Source organism: Cryptotermes secundus, unplaced genomic scaffold (genome assembly GCF_002891405.2).
Source record: "Cryptotermes secundus unplaced genomic scaffold, Csec_1.0 scaffold193, whole genome shotgun sequence".
Taxonomy (NCBI): Eukaryota; Metazoa; Arthropoda; class Insecta; order Blattodea; family Kalotermitidae; genus Cryptotermes; species Cryptotermes secundus.
In genome coordinates, this window is record NW_019731217.1 from 229235 (window position 1) to 243360 (window position 14126).

The 14126-nt window shown below is 37.5% G+C and overlaps 1 protein-coding gene across 5 annotated transcripts in view; it reads right to left on the minus strand.

Annotated features, from left to right (window-relative positions):
* LOC111866421 (metastasis-associated protein MTA3) overlaps positions 1-14126 on the minus strand; it is a 267249-nt gene that overhangs the window by 19991 nt on the left and 233132 nt on the right. For 3 of the 5 annotated variants that reach the window (XM_023855356.2, XM_023855354.2, XM_023855358.2), the window contains exons 15-16: positions 10061-10264; positions 8202-8321 (exon numbers count right to left, since the gene is read on the minus strand). In XM_023855356.2, coding sequence (XP_023711124.1) covers positions 8202-8321; positions 10061-10264 — 324 coding nt within the window. The remainder of the gene's footprint in view (positions 1-8201; positions 8322-10060; positions 10265-14126) is intronic. The other 2 variants (XM_023855357.2, XM_023855355.2) reach the window with 1 other exon arrangement.

A 14126-nucleotide genomic window follows, 5' to 3' on the forward strand; every position in this document is an offset into this window, starting at 1 on the left:
CACGTTCATGATTACTGTCTTGTGGATCACTGTCTATCACTGTATTATTGTCACTATCAACTTCAATTCACGAACAATTATTTCATCGCCACTATCATCATCAGAACAAATCTCGTTCACCACATTTTCCAGCTGGTCTGTAGGAACACGAAGATACTTGCTGCAAGAAGCCATGGTGAAACTGAATGAATGTGAAATATTTTCTGACCTTTTCCTTCTCAGAGGGTTCTGACAGTAATATAGACCCCCACAAAGTTTACAAGGGTTCTTTACAAACATGCACAAAAACTATCATATATATGTCTTTGGTTGATGAGTGCCAAGAGAGCAAAGAAGGGAAGAGATTGTCAAAGGGTTAAAACACGCCAATGCCAGGGAACGGCTGGCATCGTCTGGGCGTTAAAACATGCCCGCGCCAGTGAAAGAGTTAATTCAAACATGAATTTTTCATTCTCAAACTCCAAGACATCTGATAACTGTTTCTGCTTTGACATCAGGATCAGTATTGTATTTGCCAAAATGGAAGATTTATGTGCCACAAAACTAGGATACTCATTATAGTTTTGAATTTTACAATCTCTACTAAGATTTCAGTGTGTTCACAGCACAACTATCAAGTGAGAAGGTGAAGAGAGAAATACGCTTCAAAGCCAGAAGCATGAGCTGCCCAAAGTCCCATCAAACTTATAAAACAAAAGCTGTAATTTACAGTTTACGATCATTATGAGATTCGGTGCTAATAACTGTGTTTACAAATGTGGCGTGCGTTACTATTTTTGGTAAGGGAAGCAATGGTATCTAATAAACAAGCCAATAGCAATCAACTCACCAAAATTTATTTGAAGACCAAGTCTATTCTCCAGTCCTTAGCAGCAAAATTATTGATGACATGGTCGTAGAAGCCTTCATTGTTGTAATTTTTTCCAATAATTTCTTCTCAATGGACAACAGAGACAACCTGAACATTTTACCTTCCCCTTGAGAGTTCCTCGTGTAAGTTTTACTTCTCTTCAGTGCAGAAAACAAACGTTCAACCGAAGCACTACTTGCAGGAATTGTCATGATCAGTTCACATAACTTTGTCAGCTGGCGTAGTGCACTGTCAATGTTCGTAGTTTTTAGATGTAGCAAAAGCTGACTTGCATTCTGGATGTTTAAATCTTCATCAGAATAAAATACATTCAGTTCACTTAAACAAGGAAAATTGAAGTGCTGGCCATATGCCGTTTTCAGTGACAAAAAAAGGGATTTCAGGAAATGTCTTTTCATACTCCTTACTGCAACTAGGATTTATTAATTCAAGAGACTTTAGCTTTTCTAAGTTCTGAAACCTTAACAACATTATCAAAAATTTCATAATAAAGTTTTCTGAAGCATTCTTTTACATCTCCTACATTGTCAATACGCAATCGTTTGCTCTGTGGTTCATCAATTTTTTCATTTGAGGACGATTCGGAGAATACGTTCTCCAAGTTTTCTCTTTTCTTGGCTATATCTTCTTTTCCTTCAGTCACTTTACGGATACAAAAAGATATGTCATTTCATTTTGTTTGTAGCATGTCGAAAAGAACGGTGGTTACTGAAAACAAATCTTTGAAAACAGCAAGTAGAAAATTAAAGTTGAAATCTTGCAGCACAGAAAGAAATCCTCGAACGGCAAAGTACGTTTCATTATCCCAGTTATCTGGATTTTCAATTATATTTTGGAACATGGTGTTCAATTCAAATTTGTATTCGTATACTGTCTCTACTAAATGACTGTTAAAGTTCCACTTGGTTGGTGCGACTTTCAGAAACCTCTTTTTCACTTCTTGATCCAAACAGTACGTCCTTTTAGAAGATGCAGAGAAGAAGTAATAAAAGCTGTTCAGTGTTTTGAAAAACACATTGCACTCTTTAATACAGGAGAGAGACTGTGAAAGTACAAGATTACGCTTATGTGCCATACAATGTATGAACATGGCATTTGGAAATGTGTCTCTCACTTTAGTTTGTAGCCCATTACGTTCACCTGACATGACCACAGCCCCATCATACATTTGCGTCAGTATTTTGCTGCCAAAATCATACTGAACTACACGGTCTATAACGCGTTCAGCTAACACCGATGCAGTTCAATCAGCACTCATCCGAAAATCCTAAAAACCGTTCTTGTATTTCACCATCACTAGCTGCATATCTTAATATGATTGAGAGCTGTGATTGGCTTCGAATATCAGTCGTCTCGTCAACCATTCCAGCAACAAAAGGGGCCGAGCTTACTTCTCTTTTCATTTCTGTTAGAATTACGTCACTTATTGAGTCAACAAGGTCGTTTTTTATTCTGTTCGATAAACCTGTAAATACCGTACTGTTCTCAAGGTGAGCATTGAGTTTATGATATTTCCTCAACAGGTGAACTAATTCCACATAATTACCTTGGTCAACAGAATCCACGCTTTCTTCGTGACCACGGAGGGCAAGTTGCCTCTTTCCTAAATGGCAGATGATATCAATCATGCGTTTCATCATTTCTCTATTTTCTTTCACATTTTCATTGTGCTGTAGTATCGTTAGGTGCTTTTGATTGTCAAGTTGACAGTCAATTCGAGATTTCCCGAACATGACAAGTTGCATTGTTGAAATAATGTGAATCTGAGAGTTCTCATGTCGTTTCAATGCTTTATGAAAATTGCTGATATCACCAAACCCAGTTTTGATCCATATATTTCTTTCATTGAGAAATAGGCATGGCCAACAAAGCAATTTTCTTATATTACGGCAATAGGATAGCCATTCTGTTTTAGTATACTGTTCCAAATTAAATTTCCTCACACATAATTTGGTTTGTGCTTTAATTTCTGGCAAACTGCATGTTGGTCGTCCTCTTTCTAAATCATTTTCTTCTCAGAAAAGTCCCTGCTATTAAACCCGTTTTAAAAGGCTTTTGACTGCACAGTCACAGTCGCGCTGTCTGCCAGCATTCATTTTAGCTGTGACCAGTGCGTGTAGTCTAATCACGCCCATACCATTCTTACCGCAATATTAGACTTGCTTCCCTTAAACGCGGATAGCTTCTTTCTGATGCATCAAAATATGATCACAAATACAATTCTGCACCATATAAATATGCACTTTCAATATCTGAATAAAACTTAATGTTACCTACAACACCCAACAACATGGAAATCACACATAAACAGTTAATTTTCACATAACCAACGAAAGAACAGTCCTTCGCTTCCATATCACAGGCATCAGCCAGCAAACCGACAGTCACTTCCTTGCCCACTTTGTGTGAGACGAATTATTACGAAGTTTAACAAAGGAAACTTGATCCATCCCACCAAGCAGGTTAAGTGAGCAGGAGGAAGAGGCATGTGGCCTTGAGCAGGAACACGCGCTAAATGACAATATTCAAATCCTTATTATTCAAATTGAATTATTTATATATGACTTTTCTTTTTGTTTCTTAACTATGGAAGCAATGCTTCCCTTGCTTCCATGCACAGCATGCCACTGGCTTACAACATAAAATAGCAGATACCAAGAAAAGAAGTATTAGTATGAAAGGGAATAACATGTCAGATAGTTCCAGATGCTGCAGATATGGTTCATACTTCAAGACCACTGCAATTAAATATGAAGGGCAAACAACTGTGAAGAAGCAAGAAAATACAGTGTCTTTTGAGGCAACATCAAAGGTGGAAACAATAAAACCCACAATTTATGCCAGTAAGGTAGTGCTGTCCCTGTACTTTACTAATTAAGCACACACAATGAAGACGTAAAGGGGAGTGGCTTCATAGACCTGCATTCTCTTGACCTCAGCACTAGTTGGAGGTGAGTGGTCAACTTTATGCCCTGGCCAATTCAACCCCAGGAAAGGGCTTGGTGGTACCCTCTGTATAGGAGGTTGGGTGGACCCCAGAGCTGGTCTGGACATGGAGAAGTGAAAATTCTTGACCCTAATGGACATGAACTCCGGCCTCTCGGTCAACCAGCCAGTACCCAGTTGCCATACCAACTGTGCTATCCCAGTTCTACGTGAAAACTGTTGTTTGAATGGATCATATATCAACATTACTGAATGAGAGGGTGGTGTGTACAAATGAAATGACGCAGGAGAACTGGTTTTCTTCACAATAAATCTGAATTTTGCAAGATGTTTCCATTTACATTTTGAGGCAATGCCAATGAAATGCCAGTGTACTTCATTATGCCATCCAATTACACCACTGTCAATAAAGGTGCAAAATCTGCTGTCATAAAATCAGACAATGAGAAGATCTGAACAACTGTAATGGTGACAGAGATTGCACACAACAGGTAACAACCACCATATCTAATAAGGGAAGGTAAGTTAAAGTAAAATAAAGTTGACCCTGTGTTTAGCTAATTAACCTTTATCAGCTGGGCCATTTAAATTCTGGTAATGGCAGCAGGCTGGAGTTAATTTAAATGCCCGCCAGCGTAGAGCATTAAAAATTGTAAGCATGTTACTGAAAATGCTGTGATTTCTACAATTTTTGTGATAAACGAACGAAATATATGCTTCTTTTATCTAGAAAGAATATAGAATCAGATATTGTAATTTACAGATTTTAAAATCTGTAAAATATGTTACAGATTAAAAAAAAAAATTTCCCTATTTCGAGTGTCTGTCCACAAATGTGCATACAGTTTCTGCAGTATAAATGCATAATGCTGACATTCTGTCTTACTATGTCTTATCTGGCAAAAGGGGAGGAAGTTTATTTTTGTATTGCACATTCTCCAGTCATGTTGGAACCTTTCTGAATGCACGAGTGTGGTCAAAGTCTTACCGTACTTTGTCCTTCAGAAACTCTGACAGTGTATATCTCGGACTAGGCACACAGAGGTACTGTTCTCAGAATAGCCAAGCATTGCCAGAATGTTCAAGCCTAGGCCCTTGCTTCCTCGCCACTTTCAGAGTCGTCTGTAGCACAGTCTGAATCAGTGTCATTTATCAGTTGCCTCTCAATTTCGGCTTCTTCCATGCGAAATGAGGCCATGGTGGATAGTTGAAATTGCAATGTTTTATAAGCATTAAAATTAGACGAGGCCCCTCAACATAACTGGCCGACTTCCTCTAATACGAGACTGAGGTGTTGTGTGTGCTCTTCGCGTGGGAAACAGAGTTACATCAGGAAAAAGTGCATGAATTGCAACGTCGGACTCTGCATTCAGTTAGATGACGCTGGAGGGAAGAATGTCTACTTATAAAGCGGGTGCCCAAAAATAATGAAAAAGAATTTCTATCTTAAAATTAGATTTGAAAACACTGTGCGTATGCGTGGACTGTGCATACCCATACGGTGTCGCACAGCCACTCGGTGACACTTTAAAGGTCTCCATACGGCGTCGCTAGGCTCTTAAAGGTTAAGCACTATGCCATGAAGAAGTATGGGGGAGTGGATGTATAGATCCACATTCTCTTGACCTCAGCACTAGTTGGAAATGAGTAGTCAGCTTCACACCCTGGCCGCTTTACCCCCGGGAAAGAACTCCTCAGTAAACATTGTATAGGAAACGGGGCAGACCCCACAGCCAGTCTGGATGACCTGGAGAAGCGAAAATTCTTGCCCTTACTGGTACTCAAAACTGCAACCCACCAGTCATCCAGCCCGTAGCCAGTCACTATACCAACTATGCTATTCTGGCTCCTAGCACCATATCTAATACTGAAACAAAAAGGCATGCTTAAATTTCTGCTGCATTCAGAACTAAAAATCAGGTGTCAAACAAAGGGATGGCTATGGAAAGAAGTGATGAGGGACAGGTTACAAGTTGTCTGGAGGAGAAGCTCAAACAGAAACATTGAGCAAAAAAATGAGAAATGCTTGCACTGGAGTCATTAGAGTTCATTTAACACTGCATGCCAGATCTGCTGTTTATAAAATGAATACTGATCTTGCTGGCATAACTGGAGGGCTGACCTGACAGCTAGACACTGTAATTAATAAGCCTTTTGAGGACAATTTGAAGCAACTGTATTCCAAATGGTTGTTGGCAGGGGAGCTTGTACCACTGTGCCAGTAGATCAACACAATGTCAACAGATATCTCCAGAAGTGCTGTGTATCTCATGAAATGGATGGAAAGGAGGATGATGGAAAAGTGGAGAACGTTGGTAGTGACCATGAGTGTGTGAGCAGTGAACCTCAGACCAAAGATGGAAACTGTGAAGACAACGAAGCTGAGAGAGATTCGAGGAATAGTGAACAGAGATCAGTGAAGCTGAATAAAGCCTAGTGACTTCAAGAAGAGAATTAACTCAAAAGATTTCATCTATAACATGTATTCTCATAGTTATTTTCTTTCACATCCTGGTAGCAGGATTATGAAATAATCGCATAAAAGCAAAGTGCTGCAGTGGAGCATCATGTTATGTTTACACTGTTGGGAACTCTGACAAAATGCATGTAACAATTGAGTACACATATACGTATACACATAATTAATACTACACATACCCGCAACATTTGATAATTTTAACCACTATAACCTTTATATTTTAAAATTTAAATTACTTCGCGTGCCCAATACTTACCTTTCATCTTTCATTACTCATATATTTACATTTTTTCTGCAGTTACACTGATATTACATACCTTAACCTACCATGTATTCCATTTTACATGACCCTCATCTAATCCAAGCAAAACAATTTGAAAGGATCGCTAAATAAACACTGACCAACGTATAGATGTAGCAGAAAGTAGACAAACAAATGTACTAACTGCCTGACGATGGCCTCTAGGGTCAAAACAATTATTATGGTTACACGTGTTGTGTCAATGGAACTCCCCTTTCACAAAATTACTTTTTCTGTACAGACATTTCCACTGTGCATTCAGATCAATCTTTCATCTGAGTAAATAAGCCACTAACTTTAGTGTGCCGTGAGTAACATCTAGTATCACAAATTATTACAGTGAAAAAATTAGACTACCACAAAAACTTTTTCTATTCTTGTCTCAATTCTTGCAAATTTTCCAAATTCTCATTGGGAACTGAAAGAAATTATTCTTGCATATGCCTAGGAAGTCAGTGATATCAAATTAATTATGGAAGTTCCACAAACCCATACAGTGCACAGGTTTAGTTCTGTATTAACAATTACCAACAATTAACCTTTACTATGCGAAAATTCAGGATTTGAATTCCCCATAATAAGGCACTGTCAGCCTGATTTTAACTGGGAAGGTTTTAAATAGTAATGGAATCATTACTGACAACATCTGTATCTCAGAAGCTACACCTATTAAAATATTCTGGTACAAACAGTAAAATTACAGCAGAATGGGTATGGCTTATAATGACAATATCATTACAGCTACAAAATGCACTGCATTTGACAATTTTTAATGCTGTATATATGGAAAGCCACTACGTAAAAAGAAGATCTTTTCTAGCACATTCATCATAATGGAATGATTCCTAATGTGCTGCTTTCCTTTGAAGTTTCATGCACATCAACTACACGTGCAGGTCTGTCTTAATAATATTTATGGGTAGCAGCATGTTAAGGATCCTGCCAACCAACCCTCTCTACCCCATCCCTGTCTTGGGAAGTTTTCATTCCAAAATCTGAAAGCAGATTATACCCTTCAAGATTTAATTACCAAAATATGTATATCATGTGATGTCTTATGCACTTTGCAGTACCCCCCCCCCCTTGTCTCAGGGTTCCACTTCCTTGAGCTGCCCTGGCCCACATGGGATGATGTCACAGAATATACCTATGCAGGAGCATGTTCAAGGTTCTGTCGCATCAAATATCTACTGTGTTTCAGCTGGTACTGGTCACAATATTTTACTCTTAAAAGGATGGCTCATAATTAGCAGTTTGTTGTCAGTACATAAGGTTATGTGCATTTAAGAAAATGTTTAATTCTTTGGTTGTTTCAGATGATGACAATGAGAATGCTGAATCATTCCTTGTTACTCTCACATGCCCATGAGAGCCAAATCAAAATGGAAGAAAACAGTGCCATAGCCACACATTCTGTGTTACATTAACTCATGTTAGGGGATGGACTTGTAGTAAAAACATCAATGTTGTACTGACATGCCTCAAGTGACTGCTCATTAACAATGAATTCGATTTAGGCGACTACTATACTTTTATTTAATAAAAGTCAATGTAGGACAAAAATTACTCATCAATTTCAAACTATATCTAGTTTAGATCCTTACCATCCATACCATTTACTTCTTCATATGCTCTTCGTTTAAGTAGTGAAGGTGATATATTGTTCATTGCTGCCTTCTCTGCTTCAGGTTTGTTTGGCACACGCTCATATAACAATGTGCCATCTGAAAATAGACCATACTCTTTATGGATCCAATCCTTGGGTCACACAGAGGCTTATTACAAGGGCTACAACCTTCTAACTAGCCCCGTAGCATTGGAAATATCAGTTGTCGCATGGGTGGCCATGCACAGAAAAAAAGACACTCTAGAGGGGATGAAACTTGACTCATTGCTGAGGAAAACTGGCACCATCTGCAGCACACAAACAGAAGCTACTCAAGTGCTGTGTGAACAATATTGTGGCATGTAGACCCACTGCCAAGCAGCAGTACAATAGCCATTGCTAGGGAACAGCTCTGCAGGCATGTTTCCTCAGCAATGAGAGCACATGGCAACAATGGAAAAGACGTTTTCTGTGCAGTCTGTGTCAGGGCTATGTAATGAGGGCTAGTAGTTCCATTCGAGTTGAGTCAGTTGAGAGCTACAGTTGTGAGAAGTGAGTAGCCAGTAGCTGAGGCCATGGACAGTTTTGGAACCCAGAGAAAGGGGAACATCCACCAGTGGAAGCCACTACCAAGCAATGGCTAGCATTTTATGTGTGCTGTATCTTTGGAGTGTGTAACTCAGTAAGAATGTGACTATTTCGAATTCCGAGTTTGAACAACTAAAGGAACAAAGAGGTCCACTTACTTCCAGTATAATATATTGCGGAATTCAACAAAATGTATACAGGCTACTCTATGAATGAGTAATCCAATCCCTATAGGGCAGTAGCCATCACATTCCGCACACATATATGAGAATGTGTGAGATTTTGCAGCACAAGATTATGTGTGTTTACTTAACAAGACTTCCTCAACTATATGGACTGCACAGTGTCAACTTCTTTAAAACAAATAATACTAATATGAACATATATGGGCCTTAGAATCAAAACAGTGGACATTATTGTAGAAATCACAGAAGATTTAAACTTCTTCACAAGATAAATTACTTACTATAAAATGTATTTTGAACACTGTAAGATACATGTCTGAATATATGGGCATATGTTAAGTTCATAAAATATTGATATTTTCACAAACATTTTAAAATGTGGATGGAATATTATAAAATGCCTGTTACAGGGTGTACTTCTCCCTTATAAAATGCCTGTTACAGGGTGTACTTCTCCCTGTGTGAACATCCACATGGCAGCCAATATTTATCAAACAAAAGTGCTGATACAAAAGCTGGATCCTTTACTGTCATTTGCTCTCTATATATGAGTACATATACTTGTATTTACAAATTCCCTTTCAGGCAGATATCACCTTATATAAAATGTGAACGAAGAAATTAAAATATACAAATCAGTAGTACGAGTATATCAATGCAGGTTCCTCATATGCTTTATCATAATTTTCAAAAATGTGCACTGACATGTAAGCACAAATATACATGCACGTGTGGATAGGTCATGCCCATTTTATGGGCAGAAAAAAAATGGTACTGTGTAATTCAAATCTTCCGCAAACACTTGCAGAATATTTTCATCAAATTATAAATCTAAAAATTTAGCTGATTTGACAATTTTCACAATAATGTAATTATGAAAGGAGTGGTGGGCTGAAATGCATCCCCACGTATATTTAACACACGTATGAACAATGTTCTGTTTTAAGAGAATTAAAAAAGTAAAATAAATCCAGGCACTGAAGTACTGTGAGCTCTGATTTACAACCAGCAGATGATTTGATTAACTATTATATAATATGTAAACATTATAGAATTTGTAAGTTAATTTATTGGACAGATATACCTGGAGCTTTTGGTGGTTTTGGAAATGACACATGCTCTGGTTTGGGCATCATATCTTTGGCAGTAAGGATTAGCCATTCTGGTGTGATGAGATTGGACTGGCCCAAACGATTGGCAATATGAGTTACACTCCCTCGCTCCTTCTTCCGATATCTAAGTAGATCTTTCAACTCCAATAATGACTTTCCAGCCATGTGGACCTGACCTGAAAATATAATCACACAAATCAGTAATCAACATATTAAGCAGAATACACATGATGACATCAGTGTCATTTAATATGATAAATTTCAAAATAAAATTAAAAGGAAAGAAAGTATTACCTAACTATGCTACTCAACATATATGGCTCCCTTTGTGAGCCCTGGCCTTCCTCAGGATTGCTCGCCATTCTTCTCTATTCGATGCTACATTCCTCCAGTTCTTTACACCCAAAATTCTTATGTCCTGCCACACATATTCTTCCCATCTTAACCTTGGTCTTCCCACTCTCCTATTTCCTTCTGGTTTAGTATTAAGCATTTTCTTATGGTTCTATTCTCGCTGGCACGTATTATGTGTCCAGCCCATTCAAGCCTTTTCACCTTTATAAATCCAATAATGTCTGGTTCATTAAATAGTTTGTATAGCTCATGGTTATACCTCTTCCTCCATATTCCATTTTCTTCCACTGGTCCAAAGATATATCTCAGGATCATCCTTTCAAATATACTTAACAGTCTTTCATCTGATTTTGACAGTGGCCAGGTCTCAGAGGCATAAGATAGCACTGATCTTATAAGTACTTTATACATCATAGTTTTGGTTTTCCTGGGTATTAATTGGGATTTCAGGTGTTTCCTAAGGCCATGGAGACATTTATTTGCTGCAAGTACACGCTTTTTTGATAGTATCAATCAAGGTTAGTAAATAGTCTAACCAATTTCTTTCCATTTCTTTTCATCTCATATCTTGCTTAAATGTACACAACCTCTTGCATTCTTAAAATGTCATATACAAGTATGTGGATATTGTCTATATATATATATAGCACAAAAAATGGCAGTAAGATACAATCCTGCTTCATTCTACCAGTCTTTAACACAAATGATCCTTTGATTATCACCATACATTGTTTAAGCTAATATGAGAAAAGTTGCATTTAATAACATGGTTCCCTTTACCCAAAGGAGATGGTAGCTGTGTATTTGATTGAGACCAGAACTACATACAAACCAGGGAATATTTTTGTTTTTTTCAAATGAAGTATTATGTACACTAAAACAATGTGCATGAATATAAAAGAAATGCTACAGCACAAATTTACTGCCTTACAGTAACATCACACTAAAGATTCGATTTACACCATGGTAGTTACTGAGCAGAAAATACATTACAACCTCAATATAATAAAAATTTAGTGAACCCGTAAAATGTTCATGGCATCCAAAAATGGTTGAAATATATATATATATATATATATATATATATATATACAATCTTAATGCCTCACTTCTATTTATACACACCATTACTATACAGAATGTATGTAAGTAAAAAATAAAGCTATCCCTGTAACAGACCGTGGAGGCCCATAGGGTTGTGAGATGTTGAGGTTCCCACATTTTCTAGACAATCGGCTCATAGATGGCGGCAAGGTTGTCAGCCCTATATGCTGGCCGCCTGTTACCCCAAAGAATATTCCCAGTACTCATTTCTGTTAAGAGGCTGAGTCTTCCCCAGGGCTATAGTGCAGTTGGAAGGATTAGGTCAATTGAAAAAAAATCCATTGACCTCATTGGGACTTGAACCCGCGACCTTCCGGCTTGTAGCATAGTGCCTCAACCAACTATGCTACTGCATGCCCCACTACACAGCTTGAAGTTTTAAAAAAGCAATGCAACTACGGCAATATTTTTTTTTCCTTGGTGTGTTTACAACAAGTTCTTATAATGTGTATCAGCTTCACCATGTCCTTTAATCCACTTGTTTGCATCTAACAACTCAAGAACTACTATTGCTCAGATTTTCATGAAGTCTGATACTGGAAGTTCTACTAGAATGTCATATGCTTGAATTTTGGTTAAAGTCAGACAAAGATAACTGACGCTTTACATGAAGGCCAATTGCATTTCCTTATACATCTCACACACCGCTTGCTAAATATTTATTGCAACAAAAACTGTTTTCAATGAAAGACAGTACATATGAAAATTTGCACATGATGCTAGTCAATATTCTAAACTAGCTGGATTCAACTTGGATTCAAACCAAGGAACGGATCACTAAAGGGGAGGCTACAGTGTTGTATTAGAACAAGGGTATCCAAACTACGGCACGCGGGCCACATCCGGCCCGTGAAAGAATTGTGCAGAAATGCGCCAATTGAACTAATTTTCCAGTGAGTACTGGTAAATGTGATTCCGAGCTTACTGACCTGACATATTATACTGCAGTTCGATGGCTTAGCTGTGGAAAGGTTCTTTCACGCTTCGTTCAGCTAAGGAATGAAATTGATATATTTCTTACCGAGAAAAACCATCACGAACCACTTTTATCAGATACCGAGAGGCTTTGGAAATTAGCATTTTTTGCTGATATGGTGAACCATATGAACCATTTGAATTTAAAGTTGCAGGGTGAAAATAATTTAGTCTGTGATTTATTTGCACTTATCAAGCCATTCAGAGCAAAGTTGATACTTCTGGAAAGCCAAGTGAAAAACTGTAACTTTGTTCATATGCTACACTGTGCAGATTTGCATAAAAAGGGTGAAGCAGAATTTCCTTCCTCATTTGCAAATTTAGTCATTTCAGATTTGAAAGAACAATTTCGGAAGCGATTTGCTGATTTCGATGCCAGTGCTCAGGAAATCAGATTGTTTCAAAATCCGTTTGACTGTGATGCTGCAGATGTCCCAAGTCAAATTAAAATGGAAATTACTGAACTTCAGGAAAATTATCATATTAAAGACAAATACAAGGAAGGAAATTTGATCAAATTTTATAAATTTCTGAACTCTGAGCAATTTCCAAATTTAAAGAAATTTGCTTGTAAATTTATCTCCATTTTTGGGACGACATATCTGTGTGAACAAACTTTTTCCCAGATGAAGTACATCAAGTCGAAATACAGGGCAAATTTATCTGAAGAACATTTAAAGTCACTACTTGTGATTAGCGTTTCAAAATTTGAACCTCAATTTAATCAGATTTTAAGAATGCAAAAAGAGTTCCATCATTCGCATTAATTGTTTTATTATAATTTGTGATGAAAATATGAGCATTTGCTGCTACTGTCTGTTGTCATTAATATATGATAATTTATTCTCACATACTTTGTATTTAGTTTATGAAATTCTGTGCTTTCAATAAAACTCATATACCTAGAGTTATTAATTTCTCATTTTATCCGGCCCTTTGAAAGTGCTGAATTACCTAACGTGGCCCACGGTTCGAAAAGTTTGGAGACCCCTGTATTAGAAGATGCAAAATAATGTTACATACTCAGAATGCAAAGTGTAAGTACAAGTTCAATCTGACATTTCTGCTTACTCTGCTTTTACTTACCAGCAATGAACAGAAAAAAATATATGTACACAAGCAGCAAAGGACTGATTCTGCCTTCTGAGAAGTGTTCTGCCTACTCTGTCACACAGTACATTCCAAGCCTGCTTTGCAACCATTAATTACTTACGACCTCTCTAAGCGAATTTCATGCCACATTTTAAAATTTTTATAATTAAACAAAATGGACTGCATGTTCTCTGCAGGTGACAACAGAGCAAACACAAGGTAACTATTATGCTATGCCTACATTTCCTAAATTGTCTGAAATGGTGGTTACTGTGTACACACAAAGACAACAAAGAATAATTGAACATTCTCAATGACTTTAGCATTATGTGAACCAAGAAGTTACAGATTTTCTCATGTTTATATTGTAGCATGTAGACCAGCCCTGTCCAACACGGCACCCGTGGTATATTTTTCTGGCGCCCTCTGTAACCACATATAATTGAGCCGATTTTTAATATTAATTCAAATTGTAAGACAAGAGACATTTTTGAACGTCTGAGTGTTGTTAAA